This window comes from Corylus avellana, chromosome ca10 (assembly GCF_901000735.1).
Source record: "Corylus avellana chromosome ca10, CavTom2PMs-1.0".
NCBI lineage: Eukaryota > Viridiplantae > Streptophyta > Magnoliopsida > Fagales > Betulaceae > Corylus > Corylus avellana.
Window position 1 is genome coordinate 8,651,841 of NC_081550.1, and position 21,662 is coordinate 8,673,502.

General features: G+C 34.4%; 2 protein-coding genes across 2 annotated transcripts; both read left to right on the plus strand.

Annotated features, from left to right (window-relative positions):
• Positions 1-475: 475 nt before the first annotated feature.
• Positions 476-2,333, plus strand: LOC132162871 (disease resistance protein RPV1-like). Its single transcript, XM_059573089.1, has 3 exons — positions 476-1,060; positions 2,044-2,188; positions 2,280-2,333. The coding sequence occupies exons 1-3, from the start codon at positions 558-560 to the stop codon at positions 2,331-2,333; spliced, it is 702 nt and encodes a 233-aa protein (XP_059429072.1). The 5' UTR covers positions 476-557.
• Positions 2,229-6,595, plus strand: LOC132163566 (TMV resistance protein N-like). The gene is made up of 4 exons (XM_059573893.1): positions 2,229-3,133; positions 3,238-3,573; positions 3,668-4,618; positions 4,713-6,595. Exons 1-4 carry the CDS (start codon positions 2,369-2,371, stop codon positions 5,367-5,369), a joined length of 2,709 nt encoding a protein of 902 aa, XP_059429876.1. The 5' UTR covers positions 2,229-2,368; the 3' UTR covers positions 5,370-6,595.
• The last annotated feature ends 15,067 nt before the right edge of the window (positions 6,596-21,662 follow it).

Genomic DNA, 21,662 nt, shown 5'->3' on the forward strand with positions numbered 1-21,662 from the left:
TCGGATTGAGCCGACATCCGTTGTGGTCATCTTGGATTCAAAGAATCTCCGTTCCAGAACCGTACGTGAGATTTTCATCTCATACGGCTCCTTTTTTATGTGCATAATGAGAATAATACATGGAATCATCAAAAAAGATTGAAATAATTTCATTATGAACCGAACGGGGCTAGTGTTTTTACAAGAAATCTCTAACCAACCTTCCTGCAAAAGATCTTTTCTTAACGTCAAGTATCTTGGTACTAAAAAAGGGATTAAAAAAGAAATCGACCTTTACTTAATTATTATGTGGACGGCAGGGGAAATTAAAAGCTAATGCCACTTGAAGCAAAAGCAGGCCCCACCAAAGAGAAGAAGCCACAATGCCGACCGGCAATGTGCACGCCACTTACTGTCATTGCAAGTTTCCAAACGTTGACCGCTTTTCTACAACGCAGGCCTCCTTGCATATCACAATACCCAGAGCCTTAATTTGTAGGAGAAACTGTAACCTATTCTCAAACTCTGCAAATTAATTATCATTTGCATTATTAAACAGGCTTGCAAGTCTCCGATCCATGGCGTCCACCAGCATTCAGAGAGCCTCTTCGTCTTCTTCTTCGACACCTTTATGGAGATATGATGTTTTCCTCAGTTTTCACGGTGAAGACACCCGCAAGAGTTTTACCGACCATCTACATACTGCTTTGAAACAGAAAGGCATTTTCGTATTTAGAGACGATGAAAAGCTCAAACGAGGAAAATATGTTTCTGATGAGCTGTTAAAAGCAATACAAGAATCCATGTATGGGATTGCCGTTATCTCTACAAACTACGCCTCCTCTAGATGGTGCCTGATTGAACTTGCCAAGATGGTCAAATGCATGACAGACACGGGGCTAATCATTTTGCCCATTTTCTACCACGTGGATCCTTCCCACGTACGAAACCAGACGGGGAGTTTTGCAGAAGCTTTTGCAAGGCATGAAAAAGATTCTAAGGTTGACATCGAGATGATGCAAAAGTGGAAATCTGCTTTGACAGAAGTGGGCAATATCTCCGGATGGCATCTATTTGATAGGTAACCCTTTTTGTTTCTCTCTTTTTCGTTTTCTTTTGGATCTAGCTAATTAAATCGTATATTGGCTAATCATCATCCTAAAAACTCAGATTTTGTAGAAGAAGTTCAAAAAAAAAAAAAGATTTAGAGATATTAATAAACAATATTTGGGGGAGTTCAAATCCATAAATTTTGGATTAAAATGCTATTGCCATTTCTAATCACAGAAATCCTTGCGACTGGTTGACATTTGACAATGAATAATCTTTTTATCCTCTATATATCATTGTCTCACAAATTTACAGTTTGTGCATAATTGCTTTGATCAACAAAAGCAGCATTAATTATGTAGTAAATGTATTTAATTAGTCTATTTGTGATATCTTTTTCTTATTTGTGAAGATAAAAGAAAATAAAGAATTTGAAAAAGGGAATACAAGAAGAAGCATACAAATAATTTAAGGGAAACTTCATTTAACCCCTAAACTTTTCGTGCATTTTCTTAAATTTTAAAAACTCTCAATTTAGTATATCCAACTTTTAAAAGTTTGTAATGTCACCCATACCGTTAGGGTTTAGGGTTAAATTAGACGGAATATATGTGAAATGTCCCTTATAATCCTATATTTAACATTTTTTAAATTTCTAAATAATTAAAATTTCTTAAAAAAAAAAATAGAACCCATGGCTTGGCCATGGGTCAACCCGGCATCAATTTATTTTTTTATTTTAATTTAAAAATGGGTATTTTGTCATCCTCCATTAGGATTTAACAAAAAATCCCAATGGAAATGTGACATTGCAAACTTTTTATAGTCAAGTGAATAAAAAAAAAACATGATTCTTTATTAGACCGTACAAGGAACCAAGCAAATCAAATCTTAATTATGATGATAGATTATAAATTAAGATTTCTCATTTATTTGTTAAATGAAGCTAACCATTGTACATGATTAAACATTTTGTCTCTCTATGGCTATACTGACGTCCTATCTTTTCTGCAGTCATGAATCAAAAGTTGTTGAAGAAATAATTAGTAGAATTATATTTAGAGGAATGGTTAACTTCTCAAATGTTTCCAAGGGTTTTGTTGGAATAGAATCCCGTGCGGAGGAAATTATGAGCAAACTTTGTATAGGGTTGGATGATGTTCGCTTTTTGGGGATTCATGGGATGGGTGGAATTGGGAAGACAACTCTGTCAAAATTCATTTATGAAAGAGTTTCTCATCAATTTGAAGCTAGTTGCTTTATTGCTAATATTAGAGAAGAAACTAGAACTGATTATGATCTAGTTTATCTACAAAAACAACTTATTTCTGAGATCCTCATGGACAGAGAAATAAATATATGGAATAGCTATGGGGCAACTAGAGTGATAGCAAACAGACTACGTAATAAAAAGGTTTTTATTGTTCTTGACGATGTAGATGGAGAAAAACAAGTAAAAGCATTAGCAGAGAGCCATGATTGGTTTGGTCAAGGGAGTAGAATTATTATAACAAGCAGAGATCGACATTTGCTAAACAGATTTGTGGATAATACCTACGATGTTAAGGTGCTGAATGATTCTGAAGCTTTACAACTCTTTAGTTGGAAAGCCTTCAAGAAACCCCATCTTGAAGAAAATTACGCGCAATTGTCTATGGATATTGTGAATTATGCTCAAGGCCTTCCTTTAGCTCTTGAAGTTTTTGGTTCCTTCTTATTTGGTAGAACAATGGATGAATGGAAGAGTGCCAGGGATTTACTAAGAAAAAATCCCAATGCAGAAATTTTGGATAAGCTAAAAATAAGTTATGATGAATTGGAGGATTTGCAGCAAAATTTGTTTTTAGATATTGCATGTTTCTTCAACGGAGCATACATACATGGCATCATATACAAACTAGAAAGTTTTGGTTACTATCCGAACATCAATATGAGAGTTCTTGTGGACAAATCTCTTATAACTATGTCAGGGGGAAGATTGCAGATGCACGATTTGTTACGAAAAATGGGTCAGAAAATAGTTCGTTGTGAGTCTGAGGAGCCTGGCGAATTCAGTAGATTGTCGTGTAACGAGGATGTCATTCATGTATTGAAAAATAGTACTGTAAGTGGATTACTCTAAAAACAATTATATTTTGATATTGATTCTTCTAAGTATTTGTCAATTAATATTTCCATCCCACTAATTTCATTTGTCTTGGTTACTAGGGAACTGATGCGGTTACAGGCATTGTTCTAAAATTGCCTTTACAGAAACAAGAGCGGCTAAATGTTGAAGCCTTCTCAAAGATGAAAAAATTGAAAATGCTTCAAATTAGCAATGACTATGATTTTTTACGATGGCTTTCTAATGCTTATGATCATTTCTACACTAATCTGGAATGGCGTGGAGATCCTTCAAATGTCATGCTAAGCAATAAGTTATGCATTATGGAATGGTGGAGATATCCTTTAGAATCCTTGCCGACCAATTTCCATTCAGACAATCTTGTTGAGCTCATAATGCGTGAGAGCTGCATCAAGCAACTGTGGGTTGGAAGGAATGTAAGATTTTGGCTTATGCAGATTTAATTTATTCTTATTCTTCTTAGTCCTTTTACTCTAGTTCATTTTATCTAACTATTCATTGGTTGTACAGAGTTTTGACAAATTGAAACACATTGACCTAAGTCATTCTCAAAACTTGATGGAGACACCAGATTTGAGCGGAGTCCCAAATCTTGAGAAATTAGAGCTTGTACGTTGTACAAGTTTGTCCAAGGTCCACCCATCCATTGGATTTCTAAGACGGCTTATATTGTTGGATCTAAAAGGTTGCAAACATCTTAAGAGACTTCCAGACGAGATGACCAGCTTGAAATCTCTTTATTATTTTAGACTTTCTGGCTGTTCAAGACTCAAGAAAATTCCAGATAGTGTGGGTAATATGACATCTTTGCGGAACCTTTATTTGGATAGAACAGGCATAAAAAAGTTACCACGATCATTTAAGAGGTTGTCGTCTCTTGAAAGTCTCAATATATCTAATTGCTCTAGACTAGAGAAAATCCCAAAGAACCTGATTAGTGGTATGGAATGTCTACATACACTTAGGGTAGGTGGAAGTGCTACAAGGAAACTTCCGATAGGCAGTGGACCAGATCCCATTATAAGTCTTTTGATACCAAATTTGTTCTCATGTTTAAGCTCTTTAAGAGAAGTAGATTTGAGTTATCGCAATCTATCAGATGGAGCAATTCCTAGTGATCTTAGTTGCTTATCCTCACTTTATTCTTTAAGGCTGAGTGGGAACAAATTTACGAGAATACCAGATAGTGTCGGTCAACTTCCTCAGCTTGGAAAACTTAACTTGGATGATTGTACTTGGCTTCAATTATTGCCGAAGGTTCCATTGGGATTAAGATACTTGAATGTAAAAAAATGTCCATCGCTGTATTTGTTTTATAAGCAAATGGAGATGTGGAGGACTTCAAATGAAAAATTAAGGAGCATTGATTGCTCCTTTCTACAAGCTTATATTGATTATGATGGAAAACCCTTCAAAATCCTCCATCTGCATCCACGAAGTCCTTTATGGAGTAAAGAAAGTGTGAGTCTCTTTTTTAACACACTAAATTAATTAAGATATAATATTGTTTTGTAATAGCTTTAACATCTTTCTCTCTTTGGTTTTTATTTTACAGTATGAAGATTTTGTTCCTATAGCATGTGGCCCTCCGTTGGTGGGATCAAGAATCCCAGAGTGGTTCAATGATAAAAGCACTAATTCGTTTGGAACAATTCAAATGCATTCAGATGTGGGCTTAGATGGGTACTTTTGGCACTGTAAGGGGTATGCTCTTTTTATTGTTTATGAATTTCATGATCCTCACACTGATCCAAGAAAGGTGGATAAGCATGGGAATTCGAATTCTACAACATTTGATGGCACTCATCATCCCAATTTTCCCAACTTTATTTGTCATTTTCAAGTCAGTGGAGTTGAAATTAGACAACCGTTAGTCCTTTGTGCCCCTGGAGTCCCTTCGGTTGGGCCAAACGGATTTTGGGTGTATATACCAGCTTCGTGGTTCATCCGGAGAAGTGTGGGGAATATATGGAGATCCGTTGAGGCTTCAATTACAACAGGGAGCCTGAATGTTGAGGTAAAGGAGTGTGGGGCGCGTGTAGTACGTGATCAGAGTGATGCTTCCGAGTTGTACCAAGTTCTAAACACCATTTCTCCGCATGCTTTGGGTTTAAAAAGTTATGAGAATCTTTTTTCTCTTTTCGACACCATTTCTCCATCTATGGCCTTATACGGCCCTATTATTATTATGAGTACCATTAAATATATGTGAAATATATTAGAAGCGGAAGAATATGTAAGGACTACATTCTATTGAGTCTGATGTATATAAATGAATACAGATGCCTCTATTTATAGAGAATCTAGGCTTCCTGAAGTAAGTTGAGGCCTTTATGATAAGCCTATTTGGACTGGTTCTAGGAAAGGTTACTATGTCAGTTCAGAAACGTGGGAGTCTCTAAGAAAGAAGAAGGAAGGGATAGATTGGTGGAAGCTGGTGTGGTTCCCTAATACCTAAGCAAGCTTTCATTCTTTGGCTTGCTATGCATGATAGGCTCATGACAGGGGATCGTCTGCTAAAGTGGGGATATAAAGGTGATGTTAAGTGTTATTTCTGCCATAACCAAACTGAGAGTAGAGAGCATATGTTCTTTGAATGCAGTTTTAGTTATCGAATTTGGAAGTTTTTTATGCTTCATTGCAGAGTGGACAACCCTTCTGTTGTTTGGGATGAGATTATGCAACTAGGTATCAGTAAATGGAGAAATAAAGCTCTCAAGGGTCTCCTCTGCCGCCTGATTTTGGGGTTTGTCACATATAATCTTTGGCGCACAAGGAATGAACTTAAGCATTCTGGTCAGCCTCTAACTGAAGAACAGATTCTTAAAAAAATTCTTTGGGAAGTGAGGGCTAGAATAGTTGGGAAAGGAAAATTTCCCAAGACTAGAGAGAATTTGGCCTTAGTGCCTTTGTGGAATTTGCCTGCAGATTTGCTGTTGTAATCTGAAGGTTTGTCTGCTTGATGTTAAGGGTGGCTTTGCAAGGGTTATCTCTGGTTTGGGGAGACTTGAGTCTTTTAGTCTGCAGTTTTGATGTTGCTACAGTTCTTTCTGGTTGTTTAGGGCTTTGAGAGGCTGTGAGTTAGCCTATTGTCAGGGCTTGTATTTGATGCTTAGTGTTTGGGAGGTTTGGTTTGCTGGGGATTTTTTTGTTGGTTTTTTTTTTTTTTTTTTTTTGGCTGCAGTTGTATGTTGCTGCGGTTCTTTTCTGGTTTGAGCCTGGTTGTTTACGCCTCTGTTAGGCTGTGTTTTGGCCTGTTGGTAGGGCTTGTATTTAGTGTTCTTTGATGTTTGTTTTGTGCTTAATGAAGTTATTTATTCATCAAATATTGTATGTTGCTGTGGTTCTTTTCTGGTTTGAGCCTGGTTGTTTACGCCTCTGTTAGGCTGTGTTTTGGCCTGTTGGTAGGGCTTGTATTTAGTGTTCTTTGATGTTTGTTTTGTGCTTAATAAAGTTATTTATTCATCAAATATATATATATACACTACATTGTCAATTTACTAAAGCCGTCAATTTTTGACATAATCTGAAAATTCAATGCGAATCCAATATAAAATTAGTGAATTAAACAATTTTGATAGAACTGTTATCCATATCATCAAAACCAGTTTTCCAGAAAACCTTCACAATAGAATTTACAATCTTTACCTTTGAAAGCCAATGTCATCCTCTTTACTATACTCATAAACCTTGAAAGTAAGAACATATACTCTCATGGCAGGTGAGGGCTTACAATCTTATTCTTTGAAAGAAATGCAGGAAAATATTATAAGCATGTAACACAACTTATAGAAATCCAGTTATTTAGTTACAAATCTTCTTTCAAACAAATTTGAAACGCATTATCTAAACGTACAAACAAAATATGATGACAATTTTGCATTATCAATGGCAACATTAAGTGAATCCTCAATGTTTAGGTTGAATGGCTCATTGCCACAATATTTCTCAACATCATCGTCATTCCCTTTCCCTTGGCCTATGTCGAGTGGTTTTGTCTTATAATTCAGGATTTCTTTTCCCTTCAAGACCTCAAAACATAACTGAACATGACAGACACTGCCACACACATAAGATGGGCATAAACTGGTTGGACCTACTACGTACATGGCCTCAAATTGGAATAATCGTGGCATAAATATTTGCTAGAAAATCAAAATTTTGAAACCAACCCGGCCACACATTGACAGACACGAAGAAACAGAGCAGAGACATACAATGTGGAAACAACCAGCTCCATGAAAGAAACAATATGCACTAAAAGCACTTGTAATTTCCATGAAAGAAACATTTCCTTCTACTTTCGTGAACATGAGAGAGAGAGAGGGAACATTTGACTTTCGGCCAATCATTTATTTGACTTTCCTTCTACTTTCCGCCAATTATTTGCATTAAACTTGAGACTGAAGATCATCCCAATCACAAAAAATTAGTAAAACATGGCTTAATTTCCATGAAACTTCGCATCCGCCAAATTACCTTAATTAATTGGGATGGTTCATCACTTTAACGCGTTGACTTCAATTCTTTGGTCATTTTCTCTGCCAGTTGAAAGGGGATGGGGTTGGCCCAAACACTATTTATCACCATTTTTTCAAAAAATTAACATCAAAACATTCTAACTTTTTTACTTTTTATATCAAATCATTCTCTTTTTATTATTATTTAAATAAAAAAATCACTACAAAACAAAACTTTTTCACTTTTCTATATCACTTTTTCATTTTTTTTATACCAAACATTCTTATTTTTTTTCACATCAATCTACATCAACTACAATGTCTAGGCCAACCCATTTGACAAACACCACCTTAATTTAAGTCCTTTTGTGGGATTAAAAAAAAGACAAAGAAAAAGAAATCGACCTTTACTTTGATTTGTGGACGGTAGGGGAAATTAAAAGCTAATGCCCCTTGAAGCAAAGCAGGCCCCACCAAATAGAATAAGCCACAATGCCGACCGGCAATGTGCACGCCACTTACTTTCATTGCAAGTTTCCAAACGTTGACGCCTCCTTGCATATAACAATACCCAGAGCCTTTGTAGGAGAAACTGAAACCTCTTCTCAAACTCTGCAAATTAATTAGCATTGCAATTCTCCCATCCATGGCGTCCACCAGCATTCAGAGAGCCTTTTCGTCTTCTTCTTCTTCGACACCTTCAATGTGGCGGATCCAGGAGTTTATTCTACTGGGGGCGTCAATAAAATAATAAAATATAATGATAAAATATTTTTTTTTCTTTATATATTATATTTTTATTATAATATGGTAAATACAATTCAAAAAAGAAATTATATCACAATATATGTATCACAAAAAACATATTTATATGCTAAATTGATATATTAGTTACCATGCATGTAGGCACTAGTACAAAAGTAAAGGAAAATACAAAATACAAAGTGTCTAAAATTGCATTCTATGCGGTCTTAGAGAAACAAAATTATCAAGTATCAAATCTGAATCGAAGCTTTTAGCAATTTTCCTTTCAATGTGGACAAGTAAATTATCTTCAAGAAATTCATCTTCTATTTTGTTACGAAGTATTGTTTTAATAATTGTTTACTTCTCATACTCTAATGATATTATAATAAAATTATTAGCATATTCCAATAGCTATTAGCCTAAAATGAATTAATAAAAAGAACAAATCTAAGATTGACAATAATCTTCTGAAACTCGTTATGCTTGACAAAATCCCAAAGTATATAAAACACACCAAGCAAAAAAAAATAATAACAATATTGTTTTAGAATAAGATAAACAAAATGATGAAAATGAGAGATATATCTCAATTAAAAAGATTAAATTATAACCAAGTCAAATTAAGGGCATTGTCATAACCAAGACAAATTAAGGCGTTAATGGCTTTAATTATAAACTTTACTCTCAACTTACTCGGTTGGGTACTTGGATTATGACAAGAAAATGCCAAATATTGATAAATAAACATTAAATTTCTTGACCTTTTTTTTTTTTTTTTTTTTAATGTGAAACCAAGAAACCGAAAAAGCTAGAGGAGTTTTTTTCCTTTTTTTTTTTTTTTAACAAAATTTTGTTACCTGGGGCGGTAAAAAATTCATGCAAGAAAAATACTTAAAAAAATTTTAATTTTTTTTTACCAGGGGCGACCGCCCCCAGGTCGCCCCCACTTCTCTCCGCCACTAGTTCATGGAGATACGATGTTTTCCTCAGTTTTCACGGTAAAGACACACGCAAGAGTTTTATCGACCCTATACATGCTGCTTTGAAACAAAAAGGCATTCTCGTGTTTAGAGACGATGAAAAGCTCGAGCAAGGAAAATATGTTTATGGTGAGCTCTTAAAAGCAATACAAGAATCCATGTATGGGATCGCCGTTATCTCTACAAACTACGCATCCTCTAAATGGTGCCTCATTGAACTTGCCGAGATGGTTGAATGCATGAGAGACACAAGGAGAGTTTTGCCCATTTTCTACTATGTTGATCCATCCGACCTATGAAACCAAAGGGGAACTTTTGCATAAGCTTTTGGTAGGAATGAAAAAGATCCCAAGGTTGACATTCAGGTGATGGGAAGTGGAGAGTTGCTTTGAGAGAAGTGAGCAATATCTCTGGATGGCATGTACATGATAGGTAACTTTACAGTCTTTTCTAATTCTTTCAATATGAAGATGAACAATTAGTTGAAAATTTCTGCAAAATAATCAAATTTTGTTCTAAATTAGTATCATCCTCGACCATAATTAATTTGCTACACTAAAACTTGACCGACTCTCCCATGGATTAACATGACAAATTTTATTTACTTTGATACTCAAACATATATATTGATCAGATCAACTTTCAGTTTGTTTGGACTTTGGGAAAATTTTATTTCTGCCAACCTCTCCAAAGAAACTTCTAGTCTTTTTTTAAAAATAAAATAAAAAATAAAAAAAATATTATTCATCATAAAAACTTAGATTTTGTTGAAAAAGTACCACAAGCAACGATGATCTGAAGTTAAAAAAATAAAAATGATTTAGATAGGTGATGAAGCTAAAATTAACATAATAAAGAAATTTATAACAAAAGAAATTAAACGATACTCATAACAAATCAAGAATCCCATAAAAATCGTGACATGGTCAAATTAATTATATATATCTTACGAATAAATAATATTTGGGGGAATTGAAATCCAAAAATATTGAATGTTTAAAATGGCATTGGCATTTCTAATTAACCATCTACAGCCATTACCATTACACTAATCCTTCCGACTGCAGGTTGATCACATTGAATAATCTTTTTAGCCTCTATATGTCATTGTCTCACAAATTCACATTTCGTGCAGAATTGCTTCTATTAAAAAAAAGCAACACTATGTAGTAAATATATTTAATTTGTCTATTTGTGATGTCTTTATCTTATAATTGTGAAGATAAAAGAAAAAATCTTATTATGAAAAAGGGAATATTGCAAGAAGCATACAAATAATTAAATATAATATTAGGCATACTCTCAAACTAGTGAAATTAAAACACATGGTTTGAGATTTTTCAGTTCTTTGCTGAATGAAGATTAACATTGTACAATATTATTAGGCCTTTTTTTGTCTCTATGGCTATAGTTGATCTATCTTTCCTACAGGCACGAATCAATCATTGTCGAAAATATTAGTAAAAGGATACTTAGTGGATTGAGTCATAACTTCTCAATTGTTTCCAGGGATTTTGTTGGAATAGAATCCCGTGTAGAGGAAATTATGACCTTATTTAGTATAGGACAAGATGATGTTCGCTATTTAGGGATTTATGAATGGGTGGAATTGGCAAAACAACTATGTCAAAAGCCATTTATGAAAGAGTTTCTCATCAATTTGAAGATAGCTGCTTTATTGCTAATATTAGAGAAGAAACAAGAACTCATAGTCTAGTTAATCTACAACAACAACTTATTTTTGAGATCCTAATGGAAAGAGAAATAAATATATATGGAATGAGTATGAGGCAAGCAGAGTGATAGTGAACAGACTACACAATAAAAAGATTTTTATTATTCTTGACGATGTGGATGGAGTAAAACAACTAGAAGCATTAGCAGGGAGCAATGATTGGTTTGGTCAAGGGAGTAGAATCACTATAACAAGCAGATATCGTCATTTGCTAAACAAATTTGTGGATATTACATATGATGTTAAGGTGCTGAATTATGCTAAAGCTTTGCAACTTTTTAGTAGGAAAGCCTTCAAGAAACCCCATCCTGAAGAAAATTATGGGCAATTGTCTATGGATATTGTGAATTACGCTCAAGGCCGTCCTTTAGCTCTTGAAGTTTTTGGTTCCCTCTTATTTGCTAGAACAATGGATGAATGGAAGAGTGCCAGGAATCTACTAAAAGAAAATCCCAATGCAGAAATTTTGGATAAACTTAAAATAAGTTATTATGAATTGGAGGATTTGCAGCAAAAATTGTTTTTAGATATTGCATGTTTCTTTAGTTGAGAATACATACACGGCATCAGATGCAAACTAGAAAGTTTTGGTTACTATCCGAACTTCAATATTAGAGTTCTTGTGGACAGATCTCTTATAACTATGTCATGGGGAAGATTGCAGATACACGATTTGTTACGAAAAATGGGTCAAAAAATAGTTTGTTGTGAGTCTGCTGAGGAGCCTAGCGAACACAGTAGATTGTCGTGTAACGAGGATGTCATTCATGTTTTGAAAAATAGTATTGTAAGTGGATTAGGCTAAAACTAACATAGAGAATTATATTTTGATATTGATTCTTCTTCTAAGTATTTGTCAAATATTTCCATCACACTAATTTCATTTGTCTTGGTTACTAGGGAACTGACGCGGTTAGAGGCATTGTCCTAAAATTGCCTTTACAGAAACAAGAGTGACTAAATGTTGAAGCCTTCTCAAAGATGAAAAAATTGAAAATGCTTCAGATTTGTGTTCATTACCTCCCTTATGAACGTGATAGTTTATGCACTGTGCAATGGCATGGAGCTACTTCGAATTTCATGCTAAGCAATGAGTTATGCATTATGGAATGGTGGGGATATCCTTTTGAATTCTTGCCGACCAATTTCCAATTAGATAATCTTGTTGAGCTCATAATGCATTACAGCTGCTTCAAGCAACTGTGGGTTGGAAGGAAAGTAAGATCTTGGCTTATGCATATTTAATTAATTTATTCTTATTCTTCTTAGTCCTTTTACTCTTCTTAATTCATTTTATCTAACTATTCATTGGTCGTCTATAACAAAGTTTTGACAAATTGAAACATATTGACCTAAGTTATTCTGAAAACTTGATTGAGACACCAGATGTGAGCGGAGTCCCAAATCTTGAGAAACTAGAGCTTGTACGTTGTACAAGTTTGACCAGGGTCTACCCATCCATTGGATTTCTAAGACGGCTTGAAGAGTTGAATCTACGAGATTGAAAACGTCTTAAGAGACTTCCAAACGAGATCTGCTTGGAAACTCTTGAAGATCTTAATCTTTATGGATGTTCAAGACTCAACAAAATTCCAGATAGTGTGGGTAATATGACATCTTTGCGAGAGCTTGATTTGAAGGGAACTGCCATAAAAAAGATACCACTATCATTTAAGAGGTTGTGGTCTCTTGAAATTCTCGATATATCTAATTGCTCAAGACTAGAGAAATCCCAAAGAACCTGTTGAGTGGCATGGAATGTCTAGAGGACCTTTATGTAGGTGGAAGTGCTACAAGGAAACTTCCGATAGGCAGTGGACCAGATCCCATTATAAGTCTTTTGATACCTAATTCGTTCTCAAGTTTAAGCTCTTTAAGAAAACTAGATTTGAGTTATCGCAATCTATCAGATGAAGTACTTCCTAGTGATCTTAGTTGCTTATCCTTACTTTATTATTTAAATTTGTCTAGGAACAAATTTACGAGGATACCAGACGGTGCCTTGCAACTTTCCAATCTTGTAACGCTAGATCTAAGTTATTGCAACCTATTGGATGGAGCGATCCCAAGTGATCTAAGTTATTGCTTATCCTCACTTCATTCTTTAAAGTTGAGTGGGAATAAATTTACAAGAATACCAGATAGTGATGCTCAACTTTCTAATCTTCAAAAGCTTGACTTGAATGATTGTAGTTGGTTTTAAGTATTGTCGAAGTTTCCATTGCAATTATCAGAATTGCGTATAAGAAATTGTCCATCGCTGGAGTTGTTTTATAATAAGCAAATGGAGATGTGGAGTTCAAATGAAAAATTAAGGAACATTGATTACACTTTTGTACAAGCTTATTTTGATTATGATGGAAAACCTTCGAGATCCTACATCTGCATCCACGAAGCCCTTTATGGAGTAAAAAACGTGTGAGTCTCTTTTTTATATATATATATATATATATATATAGACATAGTGATCTCTTTTTTAACACACGCACTAAATTAAGTTATAATATTGTTTTGTAATGGCTTAACATCTTTCTCTTTCGGTTTCTATTTATTTTACAGTTCCAACATTTTGACACCGTGGTAGCATGCGGCCCTGCGTTGGTGGGATCAGGAATCCTAGAGTGGTTCAACGATAAAAGCACTAATTCGTTTGGAACAATTCAATTGCATTCAGATTTGGGCTCCGAACACTACTGGAAGGGGTATGCTGTTTTTATTGTTTATGAATTTCATGAGCCTCACACTACTCATCCAAGAAAGAGAAGAAAACTAGTCAAGGTACATGAGCGGAAGGGGAATTCGAATTCTACAACAATATTTGATGGCAGTAATAGTAATTTTCCTTTCTTTGTTTGTCATTTTCAAGTCGATGGAGTTGATGTTACAAAACCGTTATTCCTTTGTGCCCCTGGACCTGGAGTCCCTTCTGTTGGGCCAAACGGATTTTGGGTGTATATACCCAAAATCCGAATGAGAGATCTGAATGTTAAGGCTTCAATTACAACAAGCAGCCTGAATGTTGAGGTAAAGGAGTGTGGGGCGTGTGTTGTACGTGATGAGCATGATGCTTCCGAGTTGTACCAACTTCTCGACACCATTTCTCCGCCATCTGCTTTGGGTTTACAAAGTTATGCGAATCTTTGTTCTCGTTTGGACAAACAAATGCATCTCCAAGTCAAGGGCCCTATTAAAGAAATGTCGCAAAAGGTATAAAATTCGTCTCATAGGAAACAGGTTAATGGGCATTAAGAGAAAATAAAAAACGTTTGACGTTTCCCTCCCAGAGGATTAGAGGCGAACCCACAAAGAAAATAAGAAGAAAAATACACGAATGACGAGCGAACATAGAGGCACCTCAATCCTCACCTCTACAACTTGGTCCGACACTATACACTAGAGTTACTAGTGCGTTTCTAATTTTACCCATTCTCTCTCTCTCTCCTCTATTTGATTTTAGGCTTATTTTTTTCTATATTCGGTGATTTTGTTCTTGTTTTGGTGTTGACGGTGATATGGGTTTGTGTTGCTATATATTTTTCCTCTTTGTTCATTCGTTGCTAACAAAGTTTCTAAGAATTCAAAGTATTTTAAATTTTCTTATAATTTAAGACAATGATAATATTCTGATTTTTCAAAGTCTGTTTTTTTGTTTTGTCCTCATGTTTCTCTCTGCTAATTCTTGCCTTGATTATTTTATTTAGGGTTAAATACTCTTTTACCCGTAGAGTTTCAACACTTTATTTATTTATTTATTTTTTAGGGTTTTATTTTTATCACAGGAGGTACATGTGGGCTGTAGTTTTTATAAAGACAAAAATAGTATCAACGTTAAAATTCCATTCAAAACTTAACGGAACGTCATGTCACACCAATTAAAAATCGTCAAGTATTATATAATTAAATTTTTTTAAAAAAATTTAAAAATTACATTTAAAAAAAAAAAAATTGGAAGTGGCTGCCATTTGGGGCGGCTGGCCATCCCCTTTGGCCATGGTGGCCTTGGCCACCCCCATCTTGCTGGTTTCGGGGTGGCGAGCCACCCCACAGCTGGATTGACAAGCTCCTTCCATTGATGCAACAGAACTTTCCTGAGCTGGGTGAGAGAAGATTGTATTGAAAGGAGTTGGATTGAATCTACCTTTTACTTTGCCGGATTCCCAAGTGACGAATCCTTGAATGTTTTGCTCAATAGTCTCCTCTCATAAGACCCCCATTTAAAGCAAAATCTGACTATGTCCAGGAACCCATTCCAAAACTTGGATTTGAAGGGATCTGGAAAAGATTTTCCCAGAAAGAGTCAGAAACAGCTTTAGGCTTTGTTAGGTAAAAGGGTTGGAGTTGGCTTAGACACTGTTCATCACCATTTTCCAAAAAAATCAACATCAAAACATTTTAACTTTTTAACTTTTTATATTACATCATTTACTTTTTATTATTATTCAAATAAAAAAAATCACTACAAAACAAAATTTTTTCACTTTTCTATACCACTTTTTCACTTTTTTATACAAAACATTCTTACTTTTTTTTTTTACATCAATCTACATCAACTACAGTGTCTAGACCAACCCATTTACCAAACACCACCTTAATGATCCTGACTCCATATGGGAGCAGAATGAGTGAAATCTCGAAATCTGCAACTCCTTTCCCACATAGAGCTGGTAATATCTACAAAATGGATTAGGATCCCCTCCACTTGAGGGGAAAAATGAGAATCTCATTTTCTTTAATCTCAGCCTTTAGATGAGTCTAAGGGTTCAAAACATTTTAATTTCAAAACTCAAACACAAACACAACCACAAAGGATTTTATACCAAATTTAAATTAAAAAATTATTTTAAAAAAAATGAAAAAAAAAAAACCAAGGAGCGGCTCCGCCCAGAGCTGCCCATCTGAGGGTGGCCGCACGCTACCCCCTAGGCCCTGGGCGGCCACCCCCTTGGCCAAGGAGTGGCCTCGCGCCACCCCAGAAGGCCATGGGGTGGCCGCGCGCCACCCGCAGATCTCAAGGGGTGGATCTAGGGGTGGTGCCCGCATGGGCTTCTAGGGGTGGCGTGAGGCCACCCCTTGGCCATGGGGTAGCCACGCGCCACCTCCAGATCTGCTGGGGTGGCCGCATGGCCACCCCATGGCCTTGTGGGGGTGGCGCAGGGCCACCCTAGGCCTTTTGGGGGTGGCCGCTCGCCACCCCCAAATCTCATGGGGTGGATCTGGGGGTGGCCATGCGACCACCTCATGGGCTTTTGGGGGTGGCACGAGGCCACCCCTTGGCCATGGGGTGGCCGCGTGCCACCCCCAGATCTGTTGGGGCTGGCCGCATGGCCACCCCATGGCCTTTTAGGGGTGGCGCAAGGCCACCCCTTGGCCATGGGTTGGCCGCACAGCCACCCCCATGGCCTAAGGGTGGCCTCGCGCCACCCCCAGCCACCCATGGGATGGCTAGAGGCGGAGGCGAGCCGCCCCATAGGGTGGCTTCTCTTCCAATTATTATTTTTAAATAAATAAATGTTTTTATTATTTATAATCAGGTGTGTTGGGTTTATTTTTGAGCTTTGTGTTCTAGATGCTTTTAGACCCTTAGATATTTTGAATGGCTAAGATCTCAAAAAATGAGAATCTCCAATTTCTCACAATTGGAGGGGATCCTGATCCCTACAAAATCCAACAACTAGTGTACTGTGTACAAAAAAATTATATTTATAGTTAAAATAGAAAATACAATTAAGTAATTAATGAATAATATTACATAATAAAATCAACGTATAAAAGAAAATATAATTCAGTCAAGCAAATACAAAAGATATAAAAATATATTTTGAATATATTCTAATACGGGTAATCAAGTTGAAAGTGAATTTGTGGACTCATATGGGTCTCACATAAATTTAATTGTAAATTTACTAATTCATTATACAGAGATAGAGATAGATAAAAAATATTAGATGAAAAAGTAAAAAATAACTTTTAGGAGAGTTTGACATATTGCCCCTATATTACAAGAGATTTTGAATCCACACGTGTCCTTCATTTAAATTAAATATTTCATGTGTTAGGTCTTACATATTAAAAAAGAGTTTGAGTTCACACATGATGGACGTGAGAGTGTTAAAGTAATTATTAAATGATTAAATTTACGTATTTCTATTAGTTAATTAAGCTTTTAGAAGAAATGGTAATTTAACGAGCATCATCATCGTAAAAACTCAAATTTTGTAGATAAAGTACTACAAAAAGAAGCTTTATAAAAAAATGGTTTACATATATGATGGAGTTAAAATTAACATAATAAAGAAATTTATAACAACAAATTTAACCAGTACTCATAACAACTCAAGAATCACATAAAAACTAAGATATTGTCAAATTATAACACCTTACTAATAAACAATATTTGGGGGAGTTGAAATCCATAAATTTTGGATTAAAATGTTATTGTCATTTCTCATTAACTATCCCACATCAAATCAAAAATCAATCTTCATAAATATTTGCTTTTGAGGAGGACCATGAGTCCATGACTGATCAGTATATTTAATCCTTGTAGTTTACCAATTAAAGAGAAGTCTTCACAGTACCTTAATTATCGCATGATATTGGCAGAGTGGAGAGAGTCATAGCTTGACTTCAACGACCAGGAGTTGTATTTGAGTGTGAAACACCACATAAATGACTTATGATCTCCCTCATCCCTCCAACACTTGATTTGGATTGGAGGCACCATATCAGATCATCATTCATGCGTAACAAATCTCAAAGTATCGGACAGTGAGAACAAAGAGTAACAACATCTTATAATGAGACTGCTTGTAGTTTCTTCTGGTCTTAAGATACCTCGACACACGCAATGGGCTCTGCTTGATTGGTATAAAGTAATTCTATACATTATTCTTGTATTTCTTTGTCACTTTAAAATAACCAATTACAAGCTCAATGATAATTTTATAAGTCACATCATTCGATCTTAAAGTAATACAAGAAAAATTTCTAACATTAATAGGGTGGTGAACTACACTTCAAGTCACTAGCAATTCAGGTTTTTTGTTATTTTAGAAAAATACCACATTTTCAAGCCAAGGGAATGTGGATTCTCACATCTTTCACATTCCAAGCAAAAAGGATTCCCTCCACGTAAGTGCAAAATTTTTAGAATTCCCAACAATTTTAAAATATTACCTTCATTCAAACTTCCCTTTATAGTGATTTATTTATTTATTGGATTTTTATTCAACAATGATTTTGTAGTGATTTATTTAATTTTTTGGATTTTGATTCGACAATAATTTTAAAATTCAAATCAGTTTTAGAATAATACAATAGAAATATTGAAAAAACACTTCTAAAAGCATGTTTACAAAAAGAGTCTATTTATGGCTGTAGTTAGAAGGAAAAAAAATGCAAAATCAGTCCCTATGGTTTAGCTGATTTGCAATTAGCTCTCTGTGATATCAAACTGAACTCAAAGGTCTCTAAAGTATGCCAAAAAAATAATTTAATCCCTACAACCAAATTTCATTAACTAACTTAACAAATTATGATAGCGTGAAACGTTAGAGCCAATAAAATTATGATATTTGTTCTATTTAAGTTAGTGTCACACTAACATAATCTGTTAAATTAGTGGACGAAATTATTTTTTTGGTATACCTCAGAGACCTTTGAGTTCATTTTTATACCAAATGTAGCTAATTGTAAATCAGGTAAATTACAATGACTAATTTTACATTTTTTGCTAGTTAAAATAGCAAATACAATTAAGGAATTAATGAAGAATATTACATAATAAAACCAACCTATACGAGAAAATATAAATCAGTAGACAAATAGGGAATCACTCCTAATTTCCATGAAACTTGGTCTTCACGTAGGCCACCCGACAATTTTTCTAATTTCGATCCCAACAATTCAGACATATTACCCTGAATCCAACTTAATTTCCACGACATTTCCTTCTACTTTGGTGGACAAGAGAGGTAAATCGGTGGACCGATGTTAGGAAATTGAGAGAAAATGTAATGGAGGGGTGTAACACACATATTCGGGCATCCCATCAAACTCTTCAAATTTAACATTTATCTCCAAATATAAAGACACCAAAAGCAAAAATTATTTATTTTTTAATATTATTTTGATTGTTGGGGTGGCATTTTAGTAAATCTCTCACATAGAATCAAATTGAGTGTTTCATGACAATTACATTTATTAATAATAAAAAAAAAATATTTAGTTAAAGTAGAGAAATATTTTAAGAGTTTGATATTTAAGAGTTTTAAAATGTGGCTAGTTAAATAAAAAATGGTAAAGTCCACTTAACCCCCTCAAACTACCACCCCAATGACAATCTACTTCCCAAACTATCAATTGCGACAATTTACTCCTAAAACTACAAAAACAATGACAGTGTACCTCTAATTTACAAAAAATGACAAAATTACCCTTACTAAAATAAAAACAAAAATACTAGAATTTAATTTTTTTTTTCAAATTTTTAAGGGTAATTTTGTCTTATTGAAAATTTTATAGGGTTAATTTCATCATTTTATTTAAATTGGGGGTACATTGTCATTGTTTTGGTAGTTTGGAGGGTAAATTGTTGCAATTGATAATTTGGGGAGTAAATTATCATTAGGGTAGTAGTTTGAGAGAGTTAAGTGAATTTTACATATAAAAAAAAAAAAGTACATTTTCAAAGTTAAATTTAAAGAAATTTTAAAGAGAATGATGGGAATGCTCTCAAGGAGTTTAAATTGAAAAATAATAATAATAATCATAAGTTTTTAGTTTTCACTAGTTACTCAAGAATTTATTATAAAATTTCTCTTAATTAAAATGCAGATGACTCTGCTTTCGTGCATTACTCGCTTGTAGAAACTCTTCACATCCCATCATGCAGAAGATTTCCTTCCCATTTGTTTGTTTGTATGTTGCACAGTGAGGATAGTTTTACAAGAATGTTAGGTAGACATATAACAACTGAAAGGCAATAATACTTTTACAAGAATGTTAGGTTAATTTTGTGTTTGTTTTGTGTGTCCTATAAAAAATTTTCAATCCCACCTGTTACCAGAAAAGTTGGCACAAACACGGCAGGTTGTAAGTTTGTGCTCTTTTTTGTTTTGTTTTGTTTTTTTTTTTTTTGTTTTTCTGATTGTGATTGTTTAGGAGTGTCAATGCGGGTGGTTAGAAACCGCCCGCTAACCGCTTAACCGTATTAACCGCTAACCGTTATAACCGCCTAGCGATTAGCAATTAGAGGTTATTGAGTTTACTAACCGTAATCGTTAACTGCTAACCATTTTTTTATATAATATATTTTTATAATTATAATTATAATAATATTTATACATATATCATAATCACTTGATCATTAAATTACAATTTTTTTTTAGATAATTAAATCACAATTTGATTATTAATATATTATTACTATAATTTATATGATTATATCACATGATCAATTGATCATTAAATCATTTGATTATATAATAACAAATTATACATATATAATATGACATAACTCATAAGTATACCAATTCATACTAATACAACAATTAAGTATCTAGAGACTTAGTTCCAATGTATGTTATAAACTTATAAACCTATATATGTTATAAATTATAATTATACATATATGCATATGAATAATATAAATGTATAAGATCAATACCTAATCATATGATTCAATCACTACAAAAAAAACAAATTTTTTTTTACTGGAGATTTCTGACGTTTTATGGTGTCTGACGCATCAGAAAATTTTTTTGACGCATGTTGATTGTCAGAAGCATAGGTGTCAACAAAATTTTTTCCCTGACGCATCAATGGGTAGAACGTCAGAATTTTATGACGTTCTACTATATCACATGTCAGAAAATTTTTTTGACGTGTGAAATAGTAAAACGTCAAAAAATTTCTGATGTGGGAGTCCTGCCACGTCAGAAAATTATCTGACGTGGGAGAACTTCCATGTCAGATAATTTTCTGACGTGGCATTTCTACCACGTCAAAAAATTCTGATGTGGCAGAACTCCCACGTCAGATAATTTTCTGACGTGGAAGTTCTCCCACGTCAGATAATTTTTTGACGTTGGAGTTCTCCCACATCAGAAAATTTTCTGACGTGGTAGGACTCCCATGTTAGAAAATTAGGTTTTTTTTTTTTTCCTGATTAGTTTGTTTGTTTACTGATTTGTTTTTTTTTCAATTGACAATTTCATAAGGATTTAAGAGTATTAGCATGGATCTAGAACAAAAACAAAAAAAAAATGAATGGTACCAAATTTAGAAATAATGCCATGTTGCATTTGGCATGATAAAACCATGCCAACATAAATTCAACAATAGAAATGATGTATGTACAGAAATTCAGTTACATATAATGAAATTCGACATTCAGATCTATCAATATAAGAAATAAATAGAGAAAGTCATGGAATAATTGGTAGGTCAGTGAGTTAGTTCAACAATTATATTAGGATATATGCCAAATCAAAATGGAAAACAAAATCCAACCAAACTAATATCCTATATGACCAAGTTATACTTGGCAATATTCAGAGGCCATAGTATACTGGCAACAACAT

Coding starts and splice junctions, on each gene's coding strand:
- LOC132162871 (XM_059573089.1), top strand. CDS start 558: ATGGCGTCCACCAGCATTCAGAGAGCCTCTTCGTCTTCTTCTTCGACA. Junction 1,061..2,043: donor GGATGGCATCTATTTGATAG/GTAACCCTTTTT, acceptor TCTTTTCTGCAG/TCATGAATCAAAAGTTGTTG. Junction 2,189..2,279: donor TTTGTATAGGGTTGGATGAT/GTTCGCTTTTTG, acceptor ATCAATTTGAAG/CTAGTTGCTTTATTGCTAAT.
- LOC132163566 (XM_059573893.1), top strand. CDS start 2,369: ATGGACAGAGAAATAAATATATGGAATAGCTATGGGGCAACTAGAGTG. Junction 3,574..3,667: donor AACTGTGGGTTGGAAGGAAT/GTAAGATTTTGG, acceptor TTGGTTGTACAG/AGTTTTGACAAATTGAAACA. Junction 4,619..4,712: donor CTTTATGGAGTAAAGAAAGT/GTGAGTCTCTTT, acceptor TTTATTTTACAG/TATGAAGATTTTGTTCCTAT.